Raw genomic sequence first — 13,898 nt, forward strand, 5'->3', positions numbered from 1 at the left:
CTGAGACTTTGCTGACAAAGATCATGAGCTGCAAGGGGTTGGACTAGATGGCCCCTGGGGTTCCTTCCAACTCTATGAATCCATGCAGGGAGAAGGATGTGTGTCCCTTGCAATAATTAATTGTCCAAACCCTCCCCTCCAAACACATTCAAGCCATCACAGTACAGTGGTACCTTGTTATTATTAATTATTATTATTAGTAGTAGTATTAAATTTTATTTATACCCCGCCCTCCCCAGGCTCAGGGCAGCTAACACCGGTATAAAAACAATTGATGGAAATACAACTTAAAAACAAAATTAAAATACAACATTAAAATGCAGCCTGATTTCAGTAGGAACTCAAATCGAAAACTTTTTGGGGGATGAAAACGTCAAGTCTTCACCAAGGCCAACTATCCAGACTGGTCCTACGTGGGCCAGAAAAAAGCCAGGGAAGTCCCCAAATAGGAGTTCCATCACAGAAGGAAAAAGGAAGAGGGGGAGGGGATCAATTGGATTCCAAGCCAAAGGCCTGGCGGAACAACTCTGTCTTACAGGCCCTGCGGGAAGAAATCAGATCCTGCAGGGCCCTGGTCTCATGAGACAGAGTGTTACACCAGGCCGGAGCCAGTGTTGAAAAGGCCCTGGCTCTGGTTGAGGCTAATCTGACTTCCTTAGGGACCGAGACCTCTAGGGTGTTACTATTTATAGACCTTAAGGTCCTCTGTGGGGCATACGGGTTCGACTTCCAAAATGTTTGGGAACCAAATCAGAGCTTCTGATTGGCTGCAGGAAGCTCCTGAAGCCAATCGGAAGCTACAGAAGTCGCATTTGGGTTCCAAAAAACATTCAAAAACCAGAACAATCACTTCCGGTTTCCAATCGTTCAGACTCCCAAGCTGTTTGAAAACCAAGGTACAACTGTAGTGGACAATTTTGCCAAGCCCTGTTTTAAATCCTCCAGATTTGACTCTTTCCTTGCTCCCCCCCCCTGCCCCGTCGTACGGCTCACCTGCCCACTGTTAGCCAGGTCATCCACGGAGAGAGTGGGATCCAGCCGCAGCGACAGCCCAAAGTCACAGAGGCAGCAGGTCAAATCGTTCTTCACCAGGATATTGGAGCTCTTGAGGTCTCTGTGGACAATGGGCGTCTTGGGTCGTCCGCAAGGTGTGTGATCGCTGTGAAGATGGGCGATCCCTCGGGCCAAAGACCCGCCCAGTTTCCAGAGGTCCTCCCAGCTAATGATGTGCTTGATAAGGTACTCCTGCAAATTCCCCCTGGCGTGGAAGGCAGTGATCAGCCAGTACTGTTTGCCTACATCCGTCTTGCGCTCCTCAGCCGTGAGGAACTGCAAGATATTTTCGTGCTTCAGGTTTATGTCGGAGAAGATGTCTTTCTCCGTCTTCCAGGAGACGTACTCTTCGTAGGAGAAGATCTTGACCGCCACGGTTTCAAACTGCTCCGATGTGTTCTGTTTCAGTTTAGCCTTGTAGACTTCAGCGAAGCGCCCTTTCCCCACCAGGGTGTCCAGCTCAATGGGCAGGAGCTCAGTATTGTGGTTGATGTTATTGGCGCAAGTGGAGCTGATGTCAGAGCAGTCGTCGTCCATCATGATGGCGCAAACATCGCTGCAATCTTTATGCTTCCTGGACTTCACGTTCTTCTCCCATGCCTTGTTAAGCTTCCTCCTCCTCTGGATACGGTAGCAGTAAAAGATAAGGATCACGGCTTTGGCAATCACCAGCAGCGGGACGAGGCTGATCAGCGCAACTTTGGAAATCACGCTGATCACGTCTTCGTCTGGTATTTCAGTGATATCTGGTAGAATGAGATAAATAATATTGCTGAAGCGTTGATAAAAGATGCTACGGCAATAGAGGCATTTTACTGTAGTTTACTTTAACCTACAATGGGAATCTGCAAAAACTTCGCAATTCTACAAACCCCAAAGAGGGTCAAACTTCTGTTTCTCAAGCATCATTCAACTGTGCCACTCAAATCCCACTGAATACATACCAAATGGGCTCCTCTGTATATACAGTGGCAAAAACCAAACAAACCACCAGTTCAGGCAATGCTGTTGTTATTTTTTCTCCTCTATTTGGGTAAAAATAGATTTGGGCAAAACAAGGTAAAGGTAAAGGGACCCCCGACCATTAGGTCCAGTCGTGGCCGACTCTGGGGTTGCAGCACTCATCTCGCTTTATTGGCCAAGGGAGCCGGCGTACAGCTTCCGGGTCATGTTGCCAGCATGACTAAGCCACTTCTGGCAAACCAGAGCAGCGCACGGAAATGCCATTTACCTTCCCGCCGGAGTGGTACCTATTTATCTACTTGCACTTTGACGTGCTTTCCAATTGCTAGGTTTGCAGGAGCTAGGACCGAGCAACGGGAGCTCACCCTGTCGCGGGGATTTGAACCACCGACCTTCTGATCAGCAAGTCCTAGGCTCTGTGGTTTAACCCACAGCGCCACCCTCATCCCGGGCAAAACAAAGGGGAGGGCAATTTTTGCTTACTTGAGAATTTAGTGTGCTTACACTAACATATATGCAGAATGTGGGTCTGGACCAATTTCTCACTGCCGCAAGCCCAGTGAAAAGTGATTTTAGCCAGAACCTGTACAGAGCTTGTAATTCCTTGTCGCTATTGGTATGTGACAGTATTTAGAAAAAGAGGAAGCTGTCACAGAAAGACTTTGTTTCGTAAGCCCCCCTTTAAAAAACAACAATAAAAAGCTTTAAGAAGTTTAGTCTAGACTAAAGGATGTGTCATCATTATTGTTATGACCAAGTTAGTTTAGCAAAGCAAGATGTATACTTTGAGATTATGGTGCGTGTGTGCGTGCAAAACTCTCTCTCAACAGCTGAAAATCTAGTCTGAGTAAGAGGCACAATGGAACTTTCAACCACAGTGGAATGAGCGGCTTGTGTCATCACACACTTGCGTTTTCTATCTAGCAATTCAGTTCGCAGTAGAAATTTCAACTATTTTGAGGGTGGGGGAGCCAAAATGCTTAGGGGAATGCCGCAGAGGCATTCGACTATTTTATTTTATTAAAATACTAAACGTTTTTTTCAAGTAAACTAAAATGTTATCAAGTTTGTGCACAAACGCACAAACGAGAATAAAAGCTTTTTTAAAAAAAAAAAAATAACAGAAAGTCAGCAGTTTTCCACAGGGTGACACAAGTTAAGGAAGTGAAAGAAAATTAATGAAGATTCAAACCAGGTGTGAACTACGTTACATGTTTCAAAAAAACAAAAACCCATAGCCTGGCACACCCCATTTTTTGTAAAAGAAAAACTGCTTGGAGAATGGTTATTAGAAGCAAAAAAAAAAAAAAAGGAAAAGGGCTGTTTAACACTCCCCCCCCCCTCTTGCTGGAATTGTCTGAAATTAAAGAAAGATTTGCAGTCCCTGGGATGAGGGGTTTAGCATGGACAAACACTTACTGGGGGTTTTTTTCTGGGTTATTTAATGTCACCCGAAATGTATGACTACTCCACATTTAGTGGCCTAGCGAAAATACTCAACCGCTTTAAATGGGGTCTCAGATGGAAAGTTTCATTCGTCTCAACTGGGCTTCATGGGATTTCAGCATGCCATCTGCTGGATAACTGTCCACTCGGGCTTTTATGAACCACTTTCATGGCATTTGCCAAGCAGCAGATGCACCACAATGCACACTTAGCTTGCTGCATGTAGCCCAGGGACTGCTTTGTCCTCTAGGCTGAATTCTGGACATCACATTGGGATTGTGGGAGACAAGGGGCATTTGTTGCCAGCTCTGGGTACTCCCATTGCTCCATGATGGTTGACCCTGCTCCTCGGCACAGAATAGTACAGTGGTACCTCAGGTTACATGAAGGGACGCGGGTGGCGCTGTGGGTTAAAGCCTCAGCACCTAGGGCTTGCCGATCGAAAGGTCGGCAGTTTGAATCCCCGCGGCGGGGTGCGCTCCCGCTGTTCGGTCCCAGCGCCTGCCAACCTAGCAGTTCGAAAGCACTCTCAGGTGCAAGTAGATAAATAGGGACCGCTTACTAGCGGGAAGATAAACGGCGTTTCCGTGTGTGGCTCTGGCTCGCCAGAGCTGCGATGTCACGCTGGCCACGTGACCCGGAAGTGTCTTCGGACAGCACTGGCCCTCGGCCTCTTTGAGTGAGATGGGCACACAACCCTAGAGTCTGTCAAGACTGGCCCGTACGGGCAGGGGTACCTTTACCTTTACCTTACCTCAGGTTACATAGGCTTCAGGCTACAGCCTCCACTAACCCAGAAATAGTGCTTCAGGGTAAGAACTTTGCTTCAGGCTGAGAACAGAAATCGTGCTCCAGCAGTGCAGCGGCAGAGGGAGGCCCCATTAGCTAAAGTGGTGCTTCAGCTTAAGAACAGTTTCAGGTTAAGAACAGACCTCCAGAACGAATTAAGTACTTAACCCGAGGTACCACTGTACACCAAAGTTTGCCATTACAGTAATGCATCATTTTCAGCAGCGAGTCACAAAAAAAGCAATGCCCAGATTCATCTCTAAATGGCTCCTGTGAATGTCTGTCACTTTAAGAGAGGAAAGATATCATACAGGAAGTGAGGACTAGCGGTGGAAAAGAGACAGAAAGCAGCAAGCAAAGAGAAAGAGAGAAAACTACAGTAGTTTGTGATTGAAGCAACTAAGCAGTTTTCTTGAGCAACAGAATAACATCACACTTGTCCTGCTTTGAAGATCTTCAGGGCTACTTGGTTAATGATGTATTGCCTTGGCAGTTATTGGCTCTAAGCCAGCTTTTAAATCTGCTGGTTGACTAGTTTACATACATACAGTGGTAGCTCAGGTTAAGTACTTAATTCCTTCCGGAGGTCCGTCCTTAACCTGAAACTGTTCTTAACCTGAAGCACCACTTTAGCTAATGGGACCTCCCACTGCTGCCGCGCAACCAGAGCACGATTTCTGTTCGCATCCTGAAGCAAAGTTCTTAACCTGAGGTAATATTTCTGGATTAGTGGAGTCTGTAACCTGAAGCGTATGTAACCCGAGGTACCACTGTACAAGCATAATTTTATTTGTATGATGCCTTTCCACGGTTTAAAACCATGCTCAAGGTGGCTTTCAACGTGGGGAAAAATTACACAAAGATGCAAACGTAACAAAAGTAGTCATAAAAAAATAAATAAATGGAACATTGAAAAGTACACAACCAAATCAAACCATTTCCCACATGGCTCACAATAAGGCCTAAAACAAAGATACAAAAATTTAGGACCACAAACAGCAACAAAATCCCTAAAGAAAAGCCAAGAGTCTGTTCAACAGCCTCAGCCCATGTAGCTGGAGTCAGTCCGGACCCCTCCCTCCCAGGCCAGGTGGGAAAAGGCCTGCAAGGCAGGGAGCAGGTCTTCCAGGGCTCAAACCCTTGATTTAAGACACAGGAGGGGAAGCTCTCAGCCCTGGGTCTAACCAGGCATCTGACTTGCACGGCCATTTGGGGCAAGCCACACCACCCAGTGCCAGATTTACATATAAGCTAAACAAGCTATAGCTTAGGGCCCTACTCTCTTGGGGTCCCCCCAAAAAATTAAAGGGGGAAAAACTGGAAGTACATTTCCAAAATATAAGATAAGTTCAACAATTACTTTGATAAAATACATATTTTGTTATGTGCAAATGGCTTTAGATATCTATTAGGTCCATAAATGACCATATAGCATATATTCAACACAAAAAAACAGCAACAATTTGTTGTTGACAAAGGACAGCTGGACATATAAAGGGTCCCATTACCTTGAGTTGCTTAGGGCATGGGTAGGCAAACTAAGGCCCGGGGGCCAGATCCGGCCCAATTGCCTTCTAAATCCGGCCCGCGCACGTGTTTTTACATGAGTAGAATGTGTCCTTTTATTTAAAATTCATCTCTGGGTTATTTGTGGGGCCTGCCTGGTGTTCTTCTATAAGGAGAATGTACGCTTTTATTGAAAATGCATCTCTGGGGTATTTGTGGCGCATAGGAATTCGTTCATTCCCCCCCAAAAAATATAGACTGGCCCCCCATAAGGTCTGAGGGACAGTGGACCAGCCCCCTGCTGAAAAAGTTTGCTGACCCCTGGCTTAGGGCCTCATCAAACCTACCCCTGACACCACCTGTCAGTTATCTGACGCCAGGCACAGGAATCTGGTATCTTCAATCTAAGCACTAATTGCTGAGTTCAGAGATCTCTCATCTTTGTTTTTAGCATTAAGAACCCTAGTGCTACGCTCAGAGATAAGCCCCCGCCTGCTCTTTAAAAGGCAGCAAGCAGAGGCTTATCTTGGATACAAGTCTCGGCTGCTGGCTTATACCGAAAAACCACAGGCAGGCTGAAATCAGAATCATCTGTCAAAAATGGCCCACAGAGGGTGGGTTAGTACTAGATCTGGCCTTTAGGCTGAAAAAGACTCCCTAGCCATAATTAAGGATATGGAGTTAGATCCAGACTTTGGCCGCAATCCTAAATCCACGTATATGGGACTTTCTTCACTGAATTCAACAGGTGGCAGCCTTATTCATACACAGAGTAGACTCATTGAAATCAAAGGGACTTGAGTTAAGGTTCATTCATGCTTCTGTTCACTTCGCCACTTTCCCCCAAGAAAATCCATGGTTTAGTGCTGAATAGGAAGAAGCAGCAATCAGATTTTCTGCGGATTGCTATTTGTTCCGATTTAGCACTAAAGAGCGAGTTTTCTGGGGGAAACCAGTGGGGGCAAAACTGCCCGGACCAGAGCCTAGAAAGCACAGGACAAGAAGAAAACGGTTCGGACCCATGCTTTGAAAGAACAGGACAAGCAGAAGTGTGTCAGAGTCTAATGAAGTATGACGGAATCTGGATCAAAGCCATTGTTTCTAAATAACAGTTGCTGGGAATCCCAAATGGGGACTCGGGTCCTGCTTGCATGGCGATGCCCAAGCCCCCCTAGCTCCCCCCAAAATAAATACACAAACACAAGTATATTGGGCTAATGGGATAAACAAGGCCACAACGTTATTGGTTAAAGATGTGAGCGGTTTGGCTTAGGCAATCGCTTGAAGCAAGACTATATCCTGATTCTTGTCTGACTGCAGGAAGTCTCTTAAGGATCAACCACTAGAAGGGGGATCCCTATGATGTACATCAATTGAGCACCCCCAGGGTCACTGTTGGGGTCGTGGCATGGCCCTAGCCCACGCCCAGGCTTCGGACAGGAACCACGCCCCCAGGTCCCTTTAATGGGAAACCCTTAACATGGAGAGGCAGGCAAAGGAAAAATCTCACCTCCCACAAGAAGGCTTACCCAATGCTTAACCGCCAATCGAGCCAAAGGCTAGCCGCCAACACTCAATGCCCTCCACCATATTGGCCAGCCAAAAATCAATGCGCATGTCCAAAACGCCACTGTTACGAAACAGGGCCTCCTGGTCAAACGTGATGGAGAGGTGCGGGAGATATGGGTTTTTTCATTATCACACACCCCTTCCAACATTGTTCCTTATGTAATCTCCTGTCTGTGATCTTCCACTTTCGTATAGCAATTGCCCTTGACCAGGGGTAGGCAAACTAAGGCCCAGGGGCCAGATGCGGCCCAATCGCCTTCTCAATCCAGCCCGCGGACGGTCCAGGAATCAGCATGTTTTTACGTGACTAGAATGTGTCCTTCTATTTAAAATGCATCTCTGGGTTATTTGTGGGGCCTGCCTGGTGTTTTTACATGAGTAGAATGTGTGCTTTTATTTAAAATGCATCTCTGGGTTATTTGTGGGGCATAGGAATTCATTCATTTTCCCCCCCTAAATGTAGTCTGGCCCCCCACAAGGTCTGAGGGATGTTGGACTGGCCCATGGCCGAAAAAGGTTGCTGACCCCTGCCCTTAATAATAATAATAATAATATTTTTTTATTTATACCCCGCCCTCCCCAGCCAAGGCAGGGCTCAGAGCGGCTTACAAGCAATAATAAAAACAAGATGAATGATTACAACTTAAAAACAAAAGTAAAATACAACATTAAAATAATGGAACATTAAAATATTAAAATGTAGCCTCATTGTAGGAGGAGAAGGAAAAGAAAAAAGAAAGAGAGGGAGGGAGGGAATCAAACTGGCTCCAAGCCAAAGGCCAGGCGGAACAACTCTGTCTTACAGGCCCTGCGGAAAGAAATCGGATCCTGCAGGGCCCTGGTCTCATGAGGCAGAGCGTTCCACCAGGCCGGAGCCAGAGTTGAAAAGGCCCTGGCTCTGGTTGAAGCCAATCTAACTTCCTTAGGGCCTGGGACCACTAGGGTGTTGTTATTTATGGACCTTGAGACTCTCCGTGGGGCATACCAGGAGAGGCGGTCCCGTAGGTACGAGGGTCCGAGGCCGTGAAGGGCTTTAAAGGTAAAAAGCAGCACCTTAAATCTGACCCTGTACTCCACCGGGAGCCAGTGCAGCTTGAAAAGCACTGGGTGAATATGCTCCCTTGACCCTCCAACATAGTCCAGCAGCAAAGCAAGCATTCCTCCCAAAAAGTGGTGGTAGTAAAAAATATCTCATCTCCCCCACTCTCCAATATGCAAAGCTGAAACAGTAATGCAAGTCATTCTTAATCACATTAAGTATGCCTATGCAAATGACATGGTGTCCAGAATTCAAGCCCAAGCCACTTAAATTCATGTACTTTTGTTTAAATAACAAAATTCTCTTTTTCGACAGCTTTAGATGGATGTAACTGAACATCAGGTGAGAAGAGGGGGAAAACGATGGAACAAAAATAGCTCTGTTGGAGTTCCTTGCCTTCAATTCAGGTGTGTACAAAGACAGGCATCGCACTTGCCTGTTCCGACTCTCAATGTGCTGCAAACTGGAATGTGTTTGAAAAGCTTACTAGGCAAGTATATTTAGAAACTGTAGCCTCAGTGTCAGCATCGCACTACGGATTCACTTGCTTCTGGGGTTTTAGGGTAGGGGCTGCCCCTAGAGGCAGGGAATCTTGGGGATAGTGGATCGTACTGGTACTCTGATAATAACTGTACACTCGTGGACTATTATAACAGATGGACCTATCGTGGCAGAGTTGCAAACCAGTTGCAAGCAGATGTTAAAACTGCACCAGATTATTAACGTATCCAAGGCTGTTTTGTTGAGTGCTGATAAATTATTTAGAAACAAGACGATATATATATATATATATATATATATAATGTATCCTCTAACTTGTATAACTAGTATCCTTCAACTTGTATACGTTTAGCGTTATCTGCTACCGTTTGCTAATAATTTTCTGGAACAAATCGATCACTCTAGACTGGCTACATTTCCCCAGATGATACACATTAACCTCCATTATTATATTCACCTCTGGTTTGATTCTGCGTAAGTTCCCAAAATTACTTTTTTGCCAGTGTTAGTTAGATCCACCTGCAATTATTGAAATCTCTTCTGTGACAACTCTGCAGCGTTAAAGACTTTTGTCTTAGCAGTGCAAATTCTATCACGTGCGTCAGCCAGGGCAAGATTATTTCGTTTTATAGAATTCAGTACCAAGGTTGGCAAAGCTCGCTTTTTGGAGGATGAGAGTTATCCTCATAAATGAGATTCCTCTTCCCACTCTCCCATTTCAGTATTTTGAAAAATGAAAAGCAAAACACAGAGGTACATTAGATCAGTGTTTCTCAACCTTGGCTCCCCAGATGTTGTTGGACTACAACTCCCATCATCCCTGAGCTCTGGCCTTGCTAGCTAGGGATGATGGGAGTTGTAGTTCAACAATATCTGGGGACCCAAGGTTGAGAAAGGCTGCATTAGATGACCTGATCCACCAAAGCCCTTCTTATGGGGCGTGCATTTTATAATTTATTAAGAAAATGTATACATCGCTTTAACATTTTTGGCAGAGTCCCCCAATCCTTACCATTTGTAGAAACTTAAAAAAATCAGAATACAATACAAACAAATAGAATGATACAAATAAAGATCAGAATGCAATAAATGCTTTGCTACAATTCCATAAATTCAAATGGCGCCTAAGGAGGAGAGCACCCTCAATCATCCAAATAGGCCTAGGAAAACAACTGGATTTTTAGAAGACATTTGCAGCCTCAGAAAGAGCTTCCTGGATTTATTTTGGGAGAGTATTCCGGAGAGTTAGCACTGCAGCTGAAAAGGCCTATTTCCAGGGTGTTTCCAAACATGGCGATCTACTGGCCACCATAGGGCTAGCAGGGTCCCTTCCGATTATGGCAAATGTCAGTCTGACCTAGAGTTACATACTGTTGAGGATGTTTTAATGCCATTGGTGCAAAGCTTATAAACAGAACCGAGAACTATGTAAAACAAACACACACACAAAAATCCCCAAATGAGCAGACTCGTTGTACAAGTAACAGGCTGCAACCCTTTTAACGCTTGAGGTTTAACGCGGTACTTCTTGGAATGACGTGAAGTGAATGAATACTGTAAATTCCAGCTCTAAAGGAAATTACACTGCGCTTACGATCCATCCTTAAAAATAATCAAGAGCACAGTTTCCCAAGTTCCCAACAGCCAAAGCACACTTTTTTATTTGAATTAAAACTGATGATACAATTCAGAGCAAAAATGAATAATATTTACTTTGGGAGATGTAAAGGCAAGTGCCACCCACGTTCCAAGGGGCCATGGCCTGTTTTCCAGCAGAAACTGCCAATGTTGGATATATCCTGTATCCCTTGGAAGTGGGCGGCATCTTGTAGGATACAGCCATAATGACTAGCAACCATTGATAGTCCTGTTCTCCATGATGGTTTAGTGACCACCAATCCTAATGGTGCACAGAAAGATATAGTTGACGATAACTCAGCCCACCTTCCAAAATATAACAAACACCATATTTTTCCGTGTATAAGACGGTTTTTTTTATTATTAAAAAATGTTGAAAATTGGGGGTCGTCTTACACAAGGATAGTGCAGAGGGGGGAGTGGCCGATTGGTGGCAGCCCATGGCAGCCACGAGCAGGACATTGTAACCGGTGATTGGTGGCTGTGGCAAGGCTTGCTGGCGATTGGCTGCTGCTGCAGTAATTGGGCAGGCGATTGGCAGCTGCTGGTGGTGAGTGGGCAGACGACTGGTGGCTTTCTAGAGGCATGCGATTGGCAGCGGCGGTCCGGAGGGTGAGTGATTGTCAGTAATCAGGATTTCAGTGTTTGATCTAGGGAAGGGTTTGTACCAACACCTGACCAATGAGGAATTTGTCAGCAAATGGCAGAAAACCATGGCTAAAAAAGCCACCTCTATTGGTCTGTCAACTGTATTACCTGGGTTATGAAGGCGCCCAAAAGATATTAAAGCAAAGATTATGGGATAATGCACACAGTGACTTGCGATCTCAATCACACACAGTCTGTAGTCCGCTGGCAGCAGGGGTACAATATTGGCATGTCTGTAAGTTAACATCTGACATTAAAAACCTGACAGTACCAAACTATCGAAGGCTTTTCACCAAAGCCAGATTAAACGTCTTTCCTTCTGCAGTGTTGGATGGCAGGTTGAGAGGAGTTCCCTACCAGGACAGACTTTGCTCGTGTGCTCAAGACATTGATTCCATAAAACATATTTTGTTGCACTGTGCAAAATTTGAGCAAGCCAGGGCTGAACTGATACTACCCTTGCTGGCACCTTTCCTGGGAAAATCAGAGGCTCACTATGTCAGGTTCCTATTGGAAGACCAGACAAATGCTAGAACATTAGCAGTGGCAAAGTTTTTATTGGTGGTTGCAAGAACCAATGATCCCTATATTCTGAACAAAATGCTTGTTTAACTTGAAGGTAGGCTGTATGAATTGTGTATTGCTTTGTAACGATTTGCTGGCTCTCTGGACCGTAATAAAGATTGTTGTTGTTGTCAGTAATCCCCCCCAAAAAAACCAAAAAAAGCTCAACAACTCTGGCCAATCCCCACCCCCACCCCCATTTCCTTAATTTGGAGTCCCCCCAAAATAGGGGTCATCTTATACATCTTATACATGGGGGTATACACATGGGAAAAATATGGTATTCACACCACCAATTTATTGTGCCCCCCTCATTTGTCACTGTCTGTTTTGCCAGGACACCACCTTTCTCAAACATCATATACCTCTCTGTTATTTGGGGCATTATTCAGTCTAGAATTCTTGTGCATGAACAGGCACATGAATGCATTGATGTGCTCTGGATATTCCAATCCTCTCCGCTCATTAACACTAACACGGCAAGGTTAAACTGAAATCTAAGGGTGGCCTCATAAGCAAGCTACAGTGCTAAGTTCGTACACAGGAAATTATTTAAATTCCTTTCCTATTCCCCTTGCTTGTGAAATATTTCCCCTGCTTTTTACCTTCCCATACTCCTTTCGAGCATCTAAAGCCTTAGTAGTTCGCCTTAGTTGTTTCTGAAGCTTACATAATCCCATAAATGGGTGAGAGAGGGGAGATCACGCCGCTCCGAGAACAAACTGTGTTCTGCAGAATTACAGTAAATCAATACACCGGCAATGATTTGTTTAGCCAAATTGCCCGACAACTACAAACTACGAACATTTGGGCAAATTATGTTTAGCGTGTAGGCAATTTGCATGACAATCCAACACACTGTTTTAAAAAAGTAATTTTTCCGGCTCAGCTGAGGTGCCTGTAAAGTCAGTTTCTAAGCAACGCTCCTGACAGGTTAAGACTTCAAACTAAGGTACGTGTTCAGAGAAGTCACAAGAGAAGTTAGGCCCTTCTCAAGAGGGAAGCAATGCAGCGAGATGATGGGAAATCACATGTCTGAATGCTCAGCACCTCAACCTGCCAGAAATATACAGAAAACGAAGAAATAAGCTAAGGAGGCTAAGGAACTATTCCCCAACACGCTTTTCGACACGCTGACCACATTTGTAATGTAACGGTAAACCACTTCTTGCAACAGGAGAGGGGAGAAACAGAGGTTAGTGACTCAGCAGTGCACACCAACTATGGATAAACAACAAGAAGCCATGTGAATGCAGCCAGAGGAGCAGCCCCCCATTCATTGTGAACTTGTTAAGTTTTAAAGAGACTTGGTTTTTTTATAGGCTTTGGTTATGCAGGAATGCAAATATATATATTTGAAGCAGAGGCATTTTTTATTTAAGAAAGCCATCAATAATAACACGAGATTATAAATTCCTCCTGGAAAATTATGCAATACTTGTTCTTTAATTCAAGATAGTAGATGGACACACAGGACAAAGAGAGTAAAAAAGAACCTCTAGCTGGATGGGATGTGGGTGGCACTGTGGTCTAAACCACTGAGCCCCTTGGGCTTCCCGATCACAAGGTTGGCGGTTCAAATCCCTGCGACGGGGTGAGCTTCCGTTCCTCTGTCCCAGCTCCTGCCAACCTACCAGTCCAAAAGCACGCCAGTGCAAGTAGATAAATAGGCACCACCGCGGCAGGAAGGTAAACGGTGTTTCTGTGCGCTCTGGTTTTCGTCACGGTGTCCTGTTGCGTCAGAAGTGGTTTAGTCATGCTGGCCACATGACCCGGAAAGCTGTCTGTGTACAAAGGCCGGCTCCCTTGGCCTGAAAGCGAGATGAGCGCCACGACCCCATAGTCGCCTTTGACTGGACATAACCGTCCAGGGGTTCTTTACCTTTATCTTTTACGTCTAGCTGGAGCTAGAATGAGGCATGGTGATATGGGTGCCTCTACTGATGGACCAGAAGAACAGATTGCACCCTCTTACTCATAGGGCCTCTCACCTGCTGCTGCTGCTGCTATTGCCACCACTGTTACTGTTACCTACTAGCCATGGAGCAACCCGTGGTGCTCAACAGGACTTCCTAGGCCCACCCCACCCCACTCTAAGAAAGGGGTCCCTCCTCAGAGCAAGCCACTGTGGCTGAGTTGGCCACTGAGGGTGCCTGCACTGCTACTGTAAGGTGAAGGTAAA

General features: G+C 45.3%; 1 protein-coding gene across 1 annotated transcript in view; it reads right to left on the minus strand.

The window, feature by feature from the left end:
• Positions 1–13,898, minus strand: part of TGFBR2 (transforming growth factor beta receptor 2) — a 73,593-nt gene that overhangs the window by 15,667 nt on the left and 44,028 nt on the right. The window contains exon 4 of the mRNA XM_083404981.1: positions 994–1,799. Within this exon, the coding sequence (XP_083261107.1) occupies positions 994–1,799 (806 nt within the window). The remainder of the gene's footprint in view (positions 1–993; positions 1,800–13,898) is intronic.

This window comes from Podarcis tiliguerta, assembly GCF_965153285.1.
Source record: "Podarcis tiliguerta genome assembly, chromosome: 12".
In the NCBI taxonomy this organism is placed as follows: domain Eukaryota; kingdom Metazoa; phylum Chordata; class Lepidosauria; order Squamata; family Lacertidae; genus Podarcis; species Podarcis tiliguerta.